This window comes from Actinia tenebrosa, unplaced genomic scaffold (assembly GCF_029948245.1).
Source record: "Actinia tenebrosa isolate PJP-AT-01 unplaced genomic scaffold, QUT_ActTen_1.0 PGA_scaffold12__29_contigs__length_12842862, whole genome shotgun sequence".
Taxonomy (NCBI): domain Eukaryota; kingdom Metazoa; phylum Cnidaria; class Anthozoa; order Actiniaria; family Actiniidae; genus Actinia; species Actinia tenebrosa.
The window spans coordinates 6,024,235-6,044,257 of NW_028292572.1; the positions used below are offsets into that span (position 1 = coordinate 6,024,235).

At 37.4% G+C, this 20,023-nt stretch overlaps 1 protein-coding gene and 1 pseudogene across 2 annotated transcripts; one reads left to right on the forward strand and one right to left on the reverse strand.

Moving 5' to 3' along the window:
- Nucleotides 1–1,416: 1,416 nt before the first annotated feature.
- On the reverse strand, nt 1,417–15,850 carry LOC116302423 (uncharacterized; annotated as a pseudogene). Its single transcript, XR_016119394.1, has 3 exons — nt 15,663–15,850; nt 9,559–9,686; nt 1,417–7,835 (listed from the first exon to the last, which is right to left on the reverse strand). The product of XR_016119394.1 is annotated as an uncharacterized LOC116302423 (transcript).
- Nucleotides 10,254–11,240, forward strand: LOC148912112 (uncharacterized). The gene has a single exon (XM_089028031.1). It carries the CDS (start codon nt 10,405–10,407, stop codon nt 11,077–11,079), a length of 675 nt encoding a protein of 224 aa, XP_088884157.1. The 5' UTR covers nt 10,254–10,404; the 3' UTR covers nt 11,080–11,240.
- Nucleotides 15,851–20,023: the final 4,173 nt, after the last annotated feature.

Here is a 20,023-nt window from a genome sequence, read left to right on the forward strand (position 1 = left end):
ATTGACAGAACACGAGAGAAGTGTTTAGCGGAGTGCTTCTCGAGTGTTCTGTCAATCACAAAGTGCTTTATTACTCCACACAGCAAAGCAAGTTTTTAAAAACTTTTTTATAAAATACAAATTACAATAACCGTTACTTTGGATAGGAATGACGCAATTGAAAGTGAGCGCGCGTGCTGTGTGTTCTCATAAAGCACGCGCTCCCAACCAATCAGAACGCGAGATTTATAACAGTTATTTTATGACTCATTGTCCATTCGAACTGGAGGACTAAATGCTAAAAAGTATTATGTGATGACATAGTCATGATAACGTCTATGTCATGAATTTAACATATTAGCAGATTAGATTGATAACGTGTTTATGTTTTCCATGTAAAGATTTTGATAAAAATTGTCAGCTAAACTGATTGTGATATTTAAGTATCATTTTGTTTATAAACTTTTTTGAGGGAATCTTTTAAATTTAAGTTCAGCTCTACTAGCTAAGTTGGATGATTCCATTAACACCTAAAAAATATTTTAAAAAACGTAGATGCATCTTCCCAAATCTCACTCGAGTATGTGAGAATTGGAGATATCGTAGAGTTAAAAAGTTAATTAGCTCGTTGTGGTTTAAGCTTTTTAAAGTCAACTGTGCGATTAATGATGGTAATTCAACTGAGTGGAGTGCAATCTGGACCAAAATCATAAGAGTGATTACAAAATTGCATGACCGCATAGCGGGAGTGCAATTTGTTAATCACAAGTATGATTTTGGTCCAAAATTGCACGACACAAAGTTCAGTTACCACTTAATCATATCCTTTTTGTAATCATACACAAGAAAAAGACACAATAAAGAGTGCAGAATAATCAATTTAATGTAGAAGAAGAAGTAAATCAATCAGGTTTTTCCTGGTATAAAATAAACGACTTATCAGCAAATCATTAAATGTTCATAAATAATGCTAATCATTCTCTTCTCTGATTGGCTGAATATAAGGATTCTGTTCTGTGATTGGTTCTTTCAAAAGGATGCGATTAAGAGCTCCTAAGGATGCGATTTGGGAAATAATCGCACTCCTTTGAACCAATCAGATTTCAGGATTTGGTAGTGATTACAAAAAGGATATGATTAATCATAAAAAACGTCATTAAAGAGCTTTTTCTCTTGACTGAGTTTGATGTACCGAAAAGCTAAATTTAATTCCTAACACATTTCTAAAGCAAAAACTTTCATTCGATGAATACAAAGAAGAGGATAAGTATTTCCGCGAAGATAGTACATTTAAGGCCGATCAAAAGAGGATTTATACCCCATGCGCGCTACAATACAATACGGGCTATAATACGTGACAATATTTTTCCATAAAGGTATACATTTTCTGAAAGCCAAATAAAGGGTCTTTTTCGAAAATGTTTGTAGAATTGCCTGTTTGGGAAAGACAAAAACATTTATTGCCTTCAAAGTGACACTATACCGCACTTCATTTGACAACTTCCCTTAGGATCACACACGTTTGGTTGAGGTATGAACCGACTCAAGAAAAAGGTAAAAAATCAGTTCAAATTTCATAACTTAAGACTAATCTTTCCTGATTTATTCCTTAAAATAATTACATCGATACACGTGTTGGGGTTAGACCCTCTTGTCTACATGACTAAGTTTATCTTAGATAACGATACTCCCCCACTCAATCTATCCCATGCAATAGCTACTGTTATACACGTGTTGGGCTAGACCACCATGACTACATGACTAAGTTTATCTTAGATAACGATACTCCCCACTCAATCTATCCCGTGCAATACCTACTGTTATACACGTGGTGGGGTTAGACCACCTTGACTACATGACTAAGTTTATCTTAGATAACGATACTCCCCCACTCAATCTATCCCATGTAATACCTACTGTTATACACGTGGTTGGTTAGACCACCTTGACTACATGACTAAGTTTATCTTAGATAACAAAACTCTCTACTCAATCTATCTCGTTCAAGACCTACTGTTATACACGTGGTGGGTTATACCACCTTGTCTACATGACTAAGTTTATCTTAGATAACATAGCTCTCTACTCAATCTATCTGTGCAATACCTACTGTTATACCCGTGTTTTGGTTAGACCACCTTGTCTACATGACTAAGTTTATCTTAGATAACATAGCTCTCTACTCAATCTATCTTTGCATTGCCTACTGTTATACACGTGGTGGGTTTAGACCACCTTGTCTACATGACTAAGTTTATCTTAGATAACATAGCTCTCTACTCAATCTATCTGTGCAATACCTACTGTTATACACGTGGTGGGGTTAGACCACCTTCACTACAGGCATGACTAAGTTTATCTTAGATAACGATACTCCTCCACTCAATCTATGCCATGCAATACCTACTGTTATACACGTGGTGGGTTAGACCTCCTTGACTACATGACTAAGTTTATCTTAGATAACATAGCTCTCTACTCAATCTATCTCGTGCAAGACCTACTGTTATACACGTGGTGGGTTAGACCACCCTCACTACATGACTGATACCTATGTTAGATAACGATACTCCCCACTCAATCTATCTCGTGCAAGACCTACTGTTATACACGTCGTGGGTTAGACCAACTTCACTACATGACTGATACTTATCTTAGATAACAAAACTCTCTACTCAATCTATCCCGTGCAATACCTACTGTTATACACGTGGTGGGTTAGACCACCGGCCTGACTACATGACTAAGTTTATCTTAGATATAGATAACGGTACTCCCCACTCATTCTATCCCGTGCAATACCTACTGTTATACACGTGGTGGGTTAGACCACCGGCCTGACTACATGACTAAGTTTATCTTAGATATAGATAACGGTACTCCCCACTCATTCTATCCCGTGCATTGCCTACTGTTATATACGTGGTGGGTTAGACCACCTTCACTACATGACTAAGTTTATCTTAGATAACATAGCTCTCTACTCAATCTATTCCGTGCAATACCTACTGTTATACACGTGGTGGGCTAAACCACCTAAACTACATGACTTAGTTTATCTTAGATAACGATACTCCCCACTCAATCTATCCCGTGCAATACCTACTGTTATACACGTGTTGGAGTGAGACTACCTTCACTACATGACTAAGTTTATCTTAGATAACGATACTCCCCCACTCAATCTATTCCGTGCAATACCTACTGTTATACACGTGTTGGAGTGAGACTACCTTCACTACATGACTAAGTTTATCTTAGATAACGATACTCCCCCACTCAATCTATTCCGTGCAATACCTACTGTTTTACACGTGTTGGAGTGAGACTACCTTCACTACATGACTAAGTTTATCTTAGATAACGATACTCCCCCACTCAATCTATTCCGTGCAATACCTACTGTTATACACGTGTTGGGGTGAGACTATCTTGACTACATGACTAAGTTTATCTTAGATAACGATACTCCCCACTCAATCTATCCCGTGCAATACCTACTGTTATACACGTGTTGGGGTGAGACTACCTTGACTACATGACTAAGTTTACCTTAGATAACGATACTCCCCACTCAATCTATCCCGTGCAATACCTACTGTTATACACGTGCTGGGTTAGACCACCTTGACTACATGACTAAGTTTATCTTAGATGACGATACTCCCCATTCAATCTATCCCGTGCAATACCTACTGTTATACACGTGTTGGGGTTAGACCACCTTGACTACATGCATGACTAAGTTTATCTTAGATAACGAAACTCCCCACTCAATCTATCCCGTGCAATACCTACTGTTATACACGTGGTGGGTTATACCACCTTGACTACATGACTAAGTTTATCTTAGATAACGATACTCCTCCACTCAATCTATGCCATGCAATACCTACTGTTATACACTTGGTGGGTTATACCACCTTGACTACATGACTAAGTTTATCTTAGATAACGATACTCCCCACTCAATCTATCTCGTGCAAGACCTACTGTTATATACGTGGTGGGTTAGACCACCTAAACTACATGACTGATATCTATCTTAGATAATAAAACTTCCCACTCTATCTGTCCCATGCAGTCCTTCAGTCTGGTATATACTTTCTTTGAGTCTTTGTGGTGTAACTCGACAGGAAAACCAATACATACAAAACCGTAATGCATCTGATATTGATATAGAAGTATTGTGAGCGTACGACTGTATCCGTAGTCTTAAAGAATTGTGAAATACATGATATGTAGTCTAGGTAAAAATTCTAATGCAGATTATGAAATTCATACTTTTCAAAGTAGAGGTACTTAGCGCTATCAAGTTTTCTCTCAAGTGGCAAAAACGGGGAACAAAACCGGCCTTTCAATCTTTTCACATATAAAATGGTTTTCATGTTTTCTTGACTGATGGTGCTTGATAACCGACAAAACTTGGTGTCAGGTTGAAGAAAGAGCATGTGTTCTAGAACAATTTCTCTTCCTGTTTCAATCTTGAAAAGAAAGATTTTTCTGACATCTTGTAGGAAAATTCTTTCCTGCGACAGGAATAAGATGTTCATGATACTGGTCACTGGATATGGACGTGTATAAATGCATTGGTATAAAGAACCATCGGATGTGTGTACAATTGTTATGGCACCACCGTAATAGAAAGCTAAGAGATTTCCTTCATCAGAAAAACACACTGGTTGGCCAAACAATTCCAATAATTCCACAGGTTCGCGACTGAAACGTTTAAACACTCGACATCTGCAAACAGAAGCTGGTAATCGTGCGTAGATAGGGATTTTCTGGTCGAGTTTATTGTGATCACAGAGAGACAGTTCTCGCGATCTATTATATAAAATTGCAAATGATGATTGGGATAAACCCTGGTATACACTCTCGGAGAGAACGCGATTACCCCTTTGATTATCAGCAGTTAAATTGCCAATCCATATCATTTGGACAAGAACGTTTCCATCTTCATCAGTAAACAAATGTTCCACATTCCTTCCTGTATGAAGCGAATCACAAGTTCTTTCTAACAGAAAATGACCAACATTGCTGACAGCCAGAATCTCATCGTCTTGTTGCACAACAGTAGGATGACCAACTTGTTCGCCTGTTTCTCCTTTCATTATATATATCTTGTTGTTGAAGCATCTTGTAACGATGAACCAGGACTGACTGTTACCAAATACATGACATGATCTTATCAAATTTGGTGGCTTAAAGCTTGTGCGTTTTCGTAGAGTTGTAGCATCAAAGATATCGATGTTGCCTCTTGCACGTACTGGTGTAACAACAACAAACTCATAGCCAGGAGACATGAGTATCTTCTTCTTCCCCTCAAATCTTTCTTCGTTGACAAGCGTCCCATCAAACTGGTATTGCTGTACTAAGGTTTGTTGGTCCAAATACGTTACAAGCAATAATCTATCATTAGCAACTAGGAACTCTGTAGAATCAGGATCAGTTACCCACTCTTCTTTGAACAACTCATTTCGTTCAAGATATGGAAGTTTTTTTTCATCGAGGAGAGCACGAGGGTTTGGTGTTATTTGATCTATTTTCAACAGGTTAAAAGCCTGAAGAGCGAACGCCAAACATTGACCAAAGTTTGGAAGATTATGGAAACGGCAACTTGATTGATGTTTATCGTGATATTCCTGAAAAGTTTCGAGAACTTGGTTATAAACATCCCTAAGCTCTTCAGAAAGAGATTGTTCAAAGTTGTTATAACGAGATGACAAATGATGCGGTTGTAAAACGTTTTGTCCTTTACTTTCATAAATTCTTCTAGCAACATTCAATGTTTGTGAGCAGAACACAAAACAGTTTGTCTCGGTTTCCAGCCTTTTCTCTTCACTCATGTAACCAAGTCCATACTCCAAGGCATACGTCTCACTGTCTGTCAAAGTGAGTGGCTCATTTAGTTCTTTAGAACCTTGCCTTATATTATCCAAGACTACATAGCAAACATTAGCAAGTATTCCACTACCGTCACCTTTTACTTTGAAGTCATGGTCTCCAGTTGTGAGCCAGTCAATGACAGTCTTATGAAATACCGACACGTGATCATTCTCTACTGGGAACAACTGGTGCAGAAGGTGAATGGCTTCCTTTCTCTCTCTGTTTGGTATTCTAGGCTCCTCGCTAAGGCCAAGGATTTTGTAGAAAATCTTTATCTCGATAGGGAACTCGGCCGCGACCACAGCATCCAGCATCTTGAAAAACCCCTCTTCACCATTCAAGTGTGGTACGAGTTCTTTCCTTAGCCTATAGAAATAGTCCTCATACACGGTAGTTATTCCTTTGGCCTTGGAAAAGTGTTCCACTGCTTCTTGTAGTGACGTAATGTTTTTAGTTTTCAAGAAATCATTGACGAAATAGGCTACCAAAAAAAAACCTTTAGTCAAATGAACAAGTTCAAGAATTTCATGGGAAGATTCACTGGTAGAAACTTGTCTCAGTTCTTTCAATTTGTCGCTGAAGAAGCACTGAAGATCACGTTTATTTCGCCCATCCTCTGGATGAATATCGATGACAAGTTCGAACCTCTCCAATGCAGAAATACTTGATGGTGGTCTTGTGGAAATAACGAAACGTAACCAACTTGGCAAGCAAGAAAATCTGTTTGCAAGAACTTTGTAAAATTCCCTTTTCAAAGCATTACAACATTCATCAAGGGCATCAATGACAATCAGTACATTGTTCATTGATGTAATATTACAACATGGTTCAAATAATTCAGTGAATAATTCCTCACATGTTAAATCTGAGGGATTCCCTCCTTGTGGTTGAAGTTTTTTCTCCAAAGCTTCTTGATAACCAGGAACTAAGTCACAGAGTTGCCTTGCAATGGACTGGAACGTCAACCTTGGGTTGTTCCGTAGAAAGTTGTCGTGTTGAAAGAAATGGCAACCACCAAGAATGCCTTGCTCTTTGTATGTTTCACATATTTTAGCAGCGACCACTGACTTCCCCATTCCAGGCCCCGCCTGAATCACCATTATTGGGCATGACGTTCTTCTTTCCACATGTGACTTCACTTGGTCAAATATCCACTGACGTGTATCGGGATGATAAGAATTACTCAGTGAGCGAATTAAGTTACTGAAGTCATGATGAAAAAGGTTATTAATATTTGAGAATGAAGTCGGAGATGGTAGCTTGGATTTAAGTTCTTCAAAACCTGACTTGACGCTTGACTTCAGCTCTGCTGTGTCCAATTTAATCTTTCTTGCTACTACATTGATCTCTTCAAGTTGCTCTTTTATTTCTTTGTCATGCAAATGCCAGTCATTAATTAACATGTTGTAGTATTCAGTTCCAATTGGAGAGGACTTTAAGTCATCGATGTCATCCTGCTTTACACCCAGTGATACAAGAGTAATCCTCAAACTGGACATCACCAATTTCAGCACTTGAGCTGTGTGCTATGACCTCATTCCTGTAGAACTTTATCCTGAATAGGTTCGCCTCTAGTGTTTTATCTGCCGGTGGTGGCAGGGTGTCCCAACCAGTGAGTGGTTTTGTAAGTCCACAAATGTTCCTCAACAGAACGAACAATAAGGTGATGTCGAAGTCCTCAGATTTGGGGATGACACCACCTGATGGATAAAGTTTATCCCATTGGTTTTGATTCAGTATTCTTCCCTTGGGCTTTTTGAGTTTTAGTAGTTTGGGTTTGAAATTGTTTAGCTCAGTCGCTAAAGTAGAAGCAGGAATCTTTGTATCTAACACAGACCTTGCTGCTTTTGTTCCTCCATCGTAAAGAAGCCTGCAGAGTTTGGTGTAGTTAACGTTTTCCGGCGTTTCTGTAACCCAACTAGACATGCTTGCGCGGAGTACAGGCTTTGTTGTATGTACTATTACTGCTGATTTAATCGAAGATGAAGAATAAGACATATTTATCACATCGTTTTACTATAACTTACATATTTACATAGCTTACTGAAAATAAACATTACTATAAATTAGAATGTCACATGCACAATTTAGCTTATCTTGCGCAGCGGCACTCTGAGGGATTGGGGTTAGCCCTTCTCCAATCCCCTAGAGTGCCACTATGCAGGCTAAATTTAGCTCTAACACAGTTTGCTATAGATTTACATTTCAAAAATTATTATAGGAAATCACATGATCTCGAGTACAAATCGGAATTTATAGGTACGAGTGATGTTTTGTAAGTTCTCAAAATTGGACGAGGCTTTAGGCGAGTTCAGTTTGACTGGAACTTTCAAAACATCACGAATACCTAATAATTCCAAATTGTACGATAATATTGTGCGATTTTTTTTTTATAATACACTTAATGAAATTGAGCAACTTAATTGGGACTATACAGAGTACAACTTGGGATTTAATTGTATTCCTCTTGTCCAACGAGTAATTTTGTAGAATTTATTATAAAGCAAGTTATATTCCTCTCCACCCAGGATGTAGTCTTCCCCACAGGTAGCCCAAACTATGTATTTGATGAACATATAGTGTAAAGAGTCTATGAAATTAAAAACATGTTACTGCGTAATAGTTTTGGCAGAATACGAGAGAAATGTTAGGAGAAGCACAACGCGTAGCGTAGTGCTTCTCGACACTTCTCGAGTGTTCTGCCAATCCCCAAGTGCTTTATAATCACACACAGCACAGCAAGCAAGTTTTTTATTTCTTTTATAAAATACAAATTACAAAAACCGTTATTGTGGATAGGAATGACGCAATTGAGAGTGCGCGCGCATGCTGTGTGCTCTCATAAAGCGAGCACATCCAACCAATCAGAACGCAAGATTTAAAACAGTTACTTTATAATGACTAGGTAAAAAATATTTTGCACTAAAATAATTATCTCACAGTTTAGAGTTTATTTCATGACTTAGTGTTTTCACTCTATGCTAAATATTTATGAGAAAAATTTACTGAAAATAGGAAAATGTCCTAAATCACATTTGAATTAGACCTACTTGTTCCGTGTCTTTTATTTCATCACTGAGGAAGAGCTGGGAAATCTTTCTAGCTACTTTTTTTATTAGTGGAAGAGCTGGGGCTTATGAAGGAATTTTCATCAGCAAAAATTTGAACTTTCTATTTTGACATGCAAAAGCTGTTTCCTCATTGAGTTACCGCCATTTGCATTGCTACGCGGCCACTGCCCCAGACAAAAATCGCGACGTGCACTTTTCAATAGACTGCCGTCAATCAAACAATTTGACGTCATTTACTCGCATTTGGATTGGCCCGGTGAGTGTGGCTCATAATACTTGTAAATAATCGACAAGTATTGGCGCCTTTTGAATCACACACGCGTGTAAATGACGTCAACGTGATTGATTGACGGCAGTCTATTGCAAAGTGCACGTCGCGATTTTTGTCTGGGGTGGCCGCGTAGCAATGCAAACGACGGTAATAGGAGGGTCATTAATTTCTTAATGAGTGAAAAGGGAGGGCTACAATAGTTTTTTAAAAAGTTTACTGTGAATCCCCCAGCCCTCCCTCCAATAAAAAAACATACCATAAAAAACATTTTTTCTCCTTAAAAATGCCTATTTGAAGAATGATAATCCCATAACCTCTTAGGATGATAAATTTCCTTTCCATACATACCCATTAGAAGTGATGTCCTTGTTGTACCAGCCAGTGATTTGAGATATTCAAACAAATATTTATACACATTTTGCTCTAGCCACCTCAGTGCTACATATATGCAGTCATAAAGGATGTGTTTAGGCTGCCTGTGGACCAATGAAACAAAAGGTCACTATCTTAGTATATTGATAAAAATACATGTGAAATTGTAAAAAAAAATAATTTCCTCATTAAATCTTTATCTTATCGATATACCGTGGTTTTGTCGCCTTCCAATGTCATTTAGATGTATTTTTAGCAAAGAATGTAAAAACAGTGATCATTGCAGACAATTTATTGAGGACATTTATTGACAATTCATTGGTTTAAAAGCCGAAATTCAAAAATGCATCGTGCATTATTCAATCAAAAATGATAAATAAAACAAACAAACTTTATTATAATGAATGAATATGTTATAATGTTAAAGAGATTACTTCATGGTTAGTGAGCGCTGCGCGTGTACTGAGATATTACAAGTAAAGATTTTTTCAACTTGGAGTTGAGAGAAAAAACTATTGAACCTAGAACAATGGGTTAAAATATAAATATCTCTTTCTAATAGTGATATAAGCTTGTAGGTATAAGGCTTCCTAAGTATAGTTATATAATAATAATAATAATAATAATAGTAATAATAATAATAATAATAATAATGATAATAATGATAATAATAATAATAATAATAATAATAATAATAATTGGCAACATTGGCAAGGAAGTCTACTGAAAGCAAGATGGCAGGATGATCAATTAAGTCATGAAGGCTGCTTTGCATGGCTTAACAAGTGGGTAAGCGCTCCTACCCATTGTGTTGCAGGCATTATGGAATTGTACGAACAGCTAACCCCAACGAGAGTCTACTCCGCCTACAAGACGGGAACAAAAGACAAGAATAATGTCACATGCAGAATGTGCGGCGAGGGTTCCGAATGTCTGGCACATGTACTGGCTGGATGTCCGTCTCTTGCACAGTCCAAGTACCTGGATAGACACAACGCTGCTTTGAAAGTGTTTTTCTTTGAGATGCTAAGAGATCTCAAACTGGCTGATAGTACACCCCCATGGTTTTCTGATGTCAAACCCAAACCACTCTACAAATCAACTGACGCTGAAGCATACTGGGATGTACCTGTATATGCTGACCACATGTATGTACGATCTAACCGTGTGGACGCGCGTTTCATCGACCACAATAACAAGAAAGTACTCATGGTGGAAATGAGCTGTCCGTGGGTTAACAACCGAGAAAAGAAAGACAAAGAGAAGACGAAGAAGTATGGAGCACTAAGACTTGAGCTCACAAAACAACACCCAGGATACACGATCTTGCAAGTGAACCTCATTTTGGACGCTCTTGGAGGATGGTCTAAAGAGATGGAGCCTGAGATGAAGAATATCTTTGGAGCAAGATACAAAGATGTATTACTCAGAATGCAGAAAGCGGTATTAAGCTGCACAGTGAACATTGCAAGAACATTCAAATTAATCACATCTTAAGGACATTTCAAACATCCCAAGTATTTAAACTGCATCTTAAGAACATTAATAATTGGTTTTAAGTGATTGTATATATTATTAATCCTGTCATGCTGGTAGGTTACGAAATTACGCCCTATCTAGCTTACCTAATTAGCATTCAAACGTGTTTACTGCTGATAATAATAACAATAATAATAATAATAATAATAATAATAACAACTTTATTAATGTCTCTATATCTTCTAGCCGGGCACAAGTGCCCTACTAATCGGGGAGACAAAATCAGAGTCAAAAGATCAGAGTTGTGTAAATGTACAATATTAGAGTGAAAACCAATCAAAAAATAACCTAATGACTAATACACGAAAAATAAACTAGCTGGGAAGTCAATCATGCTAAAACTGATATGAGACTTTCAAAAGCACTGAAAACGAGCAGTACACACGTAAGAGTCCTAACTAGTCTGAGTCAGAATTATTCAGCACTTTTATCCTTTCGTATTTTTTTGCCGTGGGACTTTCAACCTCTTGAGATAATGTTGGCGACTGATTAAGACTGTTAATCTTAATCATAATTGACTGCCATGAATAAAGGCACCAGAAAACAGCGGCAATGCTTGTTTGGCCATGTCTACTGTCAACAGAGCTTGTGGCAGAATTAAACGTTGTCAAACTATTGTTTTGTTGTTTGTCTACGACATTACATGAACTACTTTCTTTACTTACTGTTCCTGTAGTGAGGCCACTAAGTGTACGAGACATTTCAATTTGCTGTTTTTCAGACACGATAGCGTAATTATTTACGCTTTGTAAATTTTTGTGGCCTGAAAGTAGATTGATGTCTGTCGGCGGAATGTTTTTGTTCGTCAAAGTTTGCATTATAGTCTTTCGTCCACTGTGGTTTGACAAATTTAGTTGAGTAGTCGAAATACCAGCTTTTTCTGCCATTGTATTCATTAGTCCATTCGACTTATTTACTCCGACTGCATTTTTCTTGAACCACGGTTTTCCTGTACCTGGAGCATTTGTTTGTCGCTAGATAAAACGGCGCGTCGTCTCCATTCATCTCAACCGGCCTTTTTTCAGCATTAGAATTTATAGGCAGCAACAGAGATCTTTGTCGCTTCCAGGAACTGCATACATTCTTGGAGAAATTTGTCTGATATCTCTAGGATTATCTCCTTGTCGGGACTTCGTCTGTCGTTCGCAAAACACCAAATATTCCTCTTCGTTTGTAGACCAAAATGGAGAGTATTATTAAAACACAATGTATTTAAGAGTGATTCAGGAAACGAGAGTCCCAGCAATTGTTTTTCATAGAGTATTTTGACTTCGTTTTCACTCAAAGCATCGGATGCATTAGATTTACTTCCTTTTCCCTTTCTTTTTGAGTTCTCTTTGCTTTGATTGCAAAGCCTTTCGTGTCTGTTCAAAGTCAGCGTCTTTGATGATACTTACCCCTTCATTTTTCTTCTTTAGATATCGTTCAAAACTAGCTATAAAAGCCCGTAGAGAGCTTGGTTCGTAGTTTTCGTTGGCTGGTTCTTTCTTACGGACCCCAAGGACGGTATTCGTTGAGTTCTTTCGTAGGAATCTGTTCATAGCCCTCGTCTCTCCTTTCGTTTGTAAAAATTCGCGTAGGAGTGCCACATAGTTCTGTGTCTTTTTTCTAGTGTTTTCATTTTTCTGGCTCTCGATAAACTCAGTGATTGAGTCAATTTGAGCAAATCTTGAGCAACAACCTTCCATGTTTAAGTACTTTAGACTACAAACACTCAAACGCAAGCTGACACTTTCTGTATGAAGCGCGGGAAAACTCGATACCATTTTTCTTCACTAGTGAAAAATATCGGGTAGCCAATCACAGTGCTGATACGATGTTTTCCACTAGTGAAGAAAATAGCCAATAGGATCGCTTCTCGTTTGCTATAATATGTTATGTTATGTTTTTTATCAAATGGATTGCGAGCATGTAAATCTCAGTACTTATATAATAAGCTTCAATATCACCAATCGACTGATTTTGGGTTCCGGATTCCGGATTCAAAATTCCAGATTATAGACTACAGGCAGCCCAATTAGATAAAAACAAGACGCTCCTGGCGAATGCACTGGATTGCCTATTGTGCTGGTATGCTGGAGCTTAATTTAACACCTAATCTTTGTTATGTACCGCTTTTTTGGAGGAGGTGGTACTTTGGAACATTTTAGGTGTATTTTTCTTTCAGAACTTGCGAACACTTAATTTTTCTCACATCAAATTATTCAAAAGTGTTTTTTATGGCGTTTAAATGCTTTAAAAAATTTTTTTTTAAAATAAAAATGTACCGCTTTTGTAGATCTTTTAACCAGTGAAGTGGAATGGTAAAACTATACAGATGTGGTTTTGTAACTGGAGAAAACAGCGTTGCGTTACTGATCGCGTCACTAAGTTTTAATAGGCTCCATCTAAAACTACACTGACAACAACTAACTTGTCCCCAAGGCTCGTGGCGTCTGATGACATACACAAATTTCTTTCAAGAACCGTGTATAGGCCAAAGAAGAGACATAAATGCGTTTACAAATATGTTTAAATGGTTATTTGCTTTTCGCTAACCATTCTGAAGTTCTCGATCTCTCCATTATTGATAATATTCTTCAAATATTGTCTTTTCAAATATCCAAACCAGTGAAGTGGAAATGTGAAACTCGGTTAGTAAAAGGATTTAAAACTTAGGGAAAAGTATTATCATGTATATGCCTTATCAACCAAAAACTGAAAGCCGTATTTTGATTCAGGCTCTACTAACCCACGCGATTGAAGCCAGAATACTGCCGACTGAGTAGCTGTATTAATGCTAATAAAAATCTGAATTACGATCCTAGAAATATTCTTTTACTGCTCAGTTATATTACTTCTAAAGCCCGGAATTACATCCTCAGCTGCTAAGCCAATCTATGAGCTTTTTATCTATGAACACGTCATTCAAATCCATATATGGGTACTCTTGCGCAAGAAAGCAACATTCCTGAGAAGGAGACTACAACAAAAAACAAAAACAAAAAACAAAAAACCGAAGGCATTTTACGACTGGGCTGCCACAGGCAACACAGTAAAAACAAGTCGTTCCCTGAACTGTCCTCTCTGTGCTACTCCGATTCTGTGTGTATTTCAGGACTTCGGAACGCTTATTTAAGTAGCTTGTATAATCTACCTTTTATTATACCAAAACTGGGGAATTCGGTTTTGTTTTCTTTAGGTTACATTTGCCATCCTTCCGCCTATACTTGTTTCTTTCAAAATTTTCCACTTTTGTGCGGAGAATAATAATAGGATATTTTTTAACTAGCTCGTAATGCGGCGCTTCTCCTTAATTGCCCTATTTCACTATGACGTCACTGCTTGTTTATGTGGGGGATAGAATTGCCAAATCTAATAGAAAATTCAACAAAAATTTCTCCTAGTGAAACAGTTTAATCTAAAATGGCCTGGTTTTCAGATATAATATGTGTTAATATGAAGGTACTAAAAAATATTCTGAGCGTTTGCTGCCTATTCTACTTCTCTTCGTAAATTGGATTGATACGGGTTTTAGAACAATTGTCAGTGAATTTGCGCTGCTTTGACCCCCTCCGAAGACCATGATCCTTTGCGTTTAAACAATAGATTGTTTTGATGTGACGTCATAGTGAAATAGCGCAATTGTAGTACTGTATAAATACAGACGCGGTTTCAGTACCTGGAGAAAACAGCATTGCGTTACTGACGTCACTAAGTAATAATATACTCTCCATCTTGACCTACACAACTGAATCTTGGCCTCCTTCGTGTCTGACGACTGAATAAATATCTTTATTTCAGGAACTGTACATGGCCAAATAAGCAGCATAAATTCGTTTAGAAATGTATTCAACTCGTCATTTGATTTTCGCTAACTTTTTGAAATTCTCGATCTCTCCATTATTGATCATATTCTTGAAATAACCGTGTAAAACTGATTGCTTTCGAAACTAGCTCCGAGGATATTTTGCTACTAACCCACGCGATTGAAGCAGGGAATACTGCCGACTGAGTAGCTGCATCAATACTAATAAATATCTGAATTACAAAAATGCGGATGCTTAGAAATCTTCTTTTACCGCTCAATTATATTACTACTAACTATGGAAAGCCCGGAGTCACAGTCTAAAGATGGCGACTGAATTTCCTCCCTTGTAAGAGTATTTATACTGTACATATCAACGGTATTAGATACCATAGGGGAATTATACAGGAAGACAAAGGTGCATGCAAAAAGTGCATTTTTAATGATTTTTTTACTCTTTCGTTTTATGGAGAACATTATCTTGACCTTAAATTAAAATAATACTTAATTATTCCTTTTACCGATTTCACTTTTATCTATATTGGGCTCTCTGTTTCATATCTAAAAATTTCGTAAAATATTCCTTAGAATCAAAACTTCACAATAACAAATATGTTAAAGATATTCAAAATCAAGAACAGCACGTACTGTACTGCTGGAATAAACGAGAATAACTCGTATGATAACGGCACCAAAATGGGCGCCATTTTTTGTCTTTTGACTCTCCGGGGAATGCTTGCAGAGAACAACTTACTTGATTCTGTTGCTGTCGATGAAATCTCACTCCCTGCCAAGGGAAAAGATGATGCGAAGGACAGCAGTGGAGCTACATTTTATACGGTATTGATGCTGAAAAGTGTCGAATAAAATATAGATGTTGCACTAATAGCCAACGAAGTTGGCAAACATCGGCAAACATAGAGGAGTTTTGAGTTTGTTCCAGAGGTGCGTCATTTCTTTAGTTCTAAACAGGTTTTCTTAGAGTACGCTCCATAAAAGGTAGTGTGCATTGTTTTGGTACTGGTTTTGAAGGACCTGTTAAACAAGTTTTGGTGTAAGTGTATCTTCAAATAGTCTCGTTTTTAACTCGTGGATGCGCGAAGCGTAGAAACGAGTTATTGTGAGAGGTCTGAATATGCAAATGTGTCACTCACCGCTCATTCACTCACTAAGATGTTAGCAGATCGATAATTAAACGTTTATCGATCGTCTTACATCATCTCTTACGAACGTTACACGACATTAACAAGTACTCTTACTCAGTATAGACTACTTTGGTTATTTATGAGGAAATGAACTGCTGATGTTTCATATAAATAAATAAATAAATAAATGAATGAATGAATGAATGAATGGATGAATGAATGAATGAATGAATGAATGAATGAATGAATGAATGAATGAATGAATGAATGAATGAATGAATGAATGAATGAATGAATCATTAACTAACTAACTAACTAACTAACAAACAAATAAATAGATAAATAAATAAGTAAATAAATGGGATGTAGCAGTGGCATTTCTACAGAGTAGCTACTAAAAAATGTAGTATGATACGGTTTTAAAGCCATCAGCTGAATGTTCGATCGCAGGGAAAAGTATATATTCAAATTTGTAAACATGATATATATCCTCGTGAATATTTGCCGAAACTGGACGCTGTCTACCCCGGTCAGGATCAGAGGTATCCATGGCGTGCCTCACGTCACAAGCCTAAGTGGAAAGTCAGAAGTGGTTTGATTGTCGAAGAAATTGTCTTCCAGCATTCACGATTTAGCAAGAATGACCCTTTGAGCGTGCTTGATCGAAGCATTGGCATGTGCTCTTTGATTCTGCCGTGAAATTATGGCCGTAGCTTTATTATTCTCCGATTTATTGGGCTCCGACTAGCGACTGGTGCGGGGACTGGTGTCGCCGTGAGTGTTCTGCCTTGGCATATTTTTTTGGTAGGGGGAACATAAAAATGCGAAAACTCCGTCAAAACGCTCCCAAATGGCTCCCAAATCGACCAGAAGTCAAAGGACACAGTAAGTTATAAAGGTAAGCAATTTTATTCATGAAAATGGCAAGCATTTACTAGATGCAAATTATGACCGTTAATAATATACCAACGTTCAAGTTACCCGCTCGTTGTAATACAACACCACAGGACAAATAGTAACGCATAACGCAACGCTTTTTCTTAGCCAAAAAGGCTTCTTAGGGTCGTCACGTACGCACAAACGCTTGTGGGAAGGGAAACGTTGCGTGACGGCCCTAAGGCCCCGTCCACACTATGCCGGATAAATTTGAATCCGAATTTTTATTTATTTGGTTAGGCCTACCGTCCACACTAGTCCGGGCGAATCCGGAACAATTTTTCACCGAAAACGAATTTTTTCGAATACGGTCTCCAGAGTGGAACAATTTGGAAACGCCAGCTACCTTTTGTGTGGACGGAGAACATTTCGTGCCCGAAATTTTTCGAATACGATGACGTCATGATTATCATGGGAACATGGCGGGAAGGCTAAAAATTCACCGCAGGCTCAATTTCAGCTTCGATGCACACTAGCATGCTCAAATGTGCAATGAAGCGTTTTTGCCGCCTCTGATCGGACTAGTGTGGACGCGAAATATTTTATCCGTTTTCATGTGTGCACGGAAAACTTTTCTTTTCGGTTTCGCTGTGAAAGTTGCGGAATCAAATTTATCTGGCATAGTGTGGACGGGGCCTTTAGTCTCTAAATAGTATTATAAAATAACTGTCATAAATCTCGCCTCCTGATTGGTTGGGAGCGTATGCTTTATGAGAGCACAATAGCGGTTGTTGAAATTTGTATTTTATAAAAGAAATAAAAAACTTGCTTGCTGTGCTGTGTGGAGTCATAAAGCACTTGGGGATTGGCAGAACACACGAGAAGCACTCAGCTACGGGTCGTACTTTTCCTAGCACTTCTCTCGTGTTCTGCCAACCCCCGCGTACTTTATGACTGTACACACCATGCGCGCGCGTTTTCTACTTCTTCACTAGTGTGAAGAGAAAATGAACTAAGAGAAATAATTTCTGTTATCCGCTTGTAACCATCATAGGCAATGTTTAATGTTATTTTTAGAACCACATTTGTCATCGTTTGTTTTTCTGCACGCGCATACTGAGCGTTTTATATCACAATCTTGTACCCAGAGCCTGCGTTTCTTCTGGCCTGCAGTGAAGAACGATAGCTCTGGCATAATCCTTTTTTTTTTTGCGCATGCGCAATTTTCCGGAAGTGAAATATTATCAATGAAAATTATACTTTCAAACAGAGTTCTATGTTTACTTACGATCAAAGTAAAAAATAGAAATCGGGAACATAATTTTCTAATCTTTGGCAAGAACTTCATAATTTGTTTGCAAATTTGTGGACTTAGTTAAAAAGTTATTCAGGCGTACGTTTCCAAAGGGTCTAACAAGCAGAAATTGTGTAATCATTATAATAATCTTCAGGTATATTATGACTCTTTTAATAGACATGTTTCGTCAGTCCTGCGCTGCCATCATCAGTGGATAATGATCACAAAGCTAACTTAGTTATATATAATTGCCCTATAGAATATAGAATCACCAAATCCAATAGAAAATGCAACAAAATTTGCTCCTAGCGAAACAGTTTAATCTAAAATGGCCTGGTTTTCAGATATAATATGTGTTAATATGTACTAAAAAATATTCTGAGCGTTTGCTGGCTATTCTATTTCTCTTCGTGGATTGATACGGGTTTTAGAACAATTTTCGGTGAATTTGCGCTGCTTTGACCCCCTCCGACGACCATGATCCTTTGCGTTTAAACAATAGATTGTTTTGATTTGAGGTCATAGTGAATTAGGGCAATTGATAAATGAATATGTATGTAAGTGATTACAATGTTATACGATGCGAAAAAAACAATAGAATGAAACCACATGGAAAGACAAAGGTTAATGTGCTTCACTTGACTATTGTGAGGGAAGGGTTTTCCCATTTGATGTATAACGCCTCTTTGATCTTTAGCTGGAAGTCCGTGGGTGCGCTATCAAGAATCTTAAAGGAATCTAGCGTTTTTGTTTGCTTCATGCCTGATTGAAGTCTACAACTAGAGTGAATGCATTAGAGCGATAAATAACGATATTTTATTATGCGTGTACACCACATTCATGGACATTAACGGACAATCAATAGCGCGCTTGTACTTTCATATCCACGGAATGTATATTCTTTTTGCGCGCAACTGAACATAAATAACACGAATTGACAAACAGTTGCGTTTATTGACAATCCTAAAAGTGAAAAGTGAAAATTCATTAGTGCTATTAGCATAATCATTGACAATCTATAACGCGTTTGAACAATCATGAACATCAATATAGCATTCTCTAACGTGGTTCGACAAACATTTGCATGATTCAGATAAACATCAAGAGAAAAAAAGCAATCACATATCCATACGCCTGAACACTTTATAGCTAAGTCCACAAATTTGCATACAAATTGGGAAGTTCGGTAGAACTCCGCAGAGTGGTTTTCAAAAACCCGTGAACCAGTTACTAGCCTGTTTAGCAGCAATACGTTTTAGACGTCTATATATTACACTTAATTGTTCATCAATATGTCGTATACCGTAATATATATATAATGTCTAAAGTATTTATGAAAGAGAACAAGATTTAGTTACGTATAGTAATTAATTATTAGCTAATAGTAATATATTCAAAGTGCAACAATGCTCCACAATAGAATAAATAGTGAGTTTTGGGGAAAATGCGAGACCGCGGTAGAGGGAGCTGATGGCGTCTTTTTTTTTCTTCTTCTTCTTTTTTCAAACTTTATTAATTACGCAACTTTTTTAAATTCTATTTACTTTTTTTTTTGTAATCACACAATTAGGTTTATTTATATGGCTCCTTTTTACATTCTATTGCTATTTACAACCTTTACAACAAAGAAGCTACAAACTAAAGAACACAGTAATAACAAAAACAAACAAAAAAAAAAAAAAAAACAACACACACACACACGAAGCGAAAAAAGAGATATAATTATCTATGGCTGGATATGAATTGAAAACAAATATATATGACTATTCATAGTCAACTTGAATATGTGAATTATGT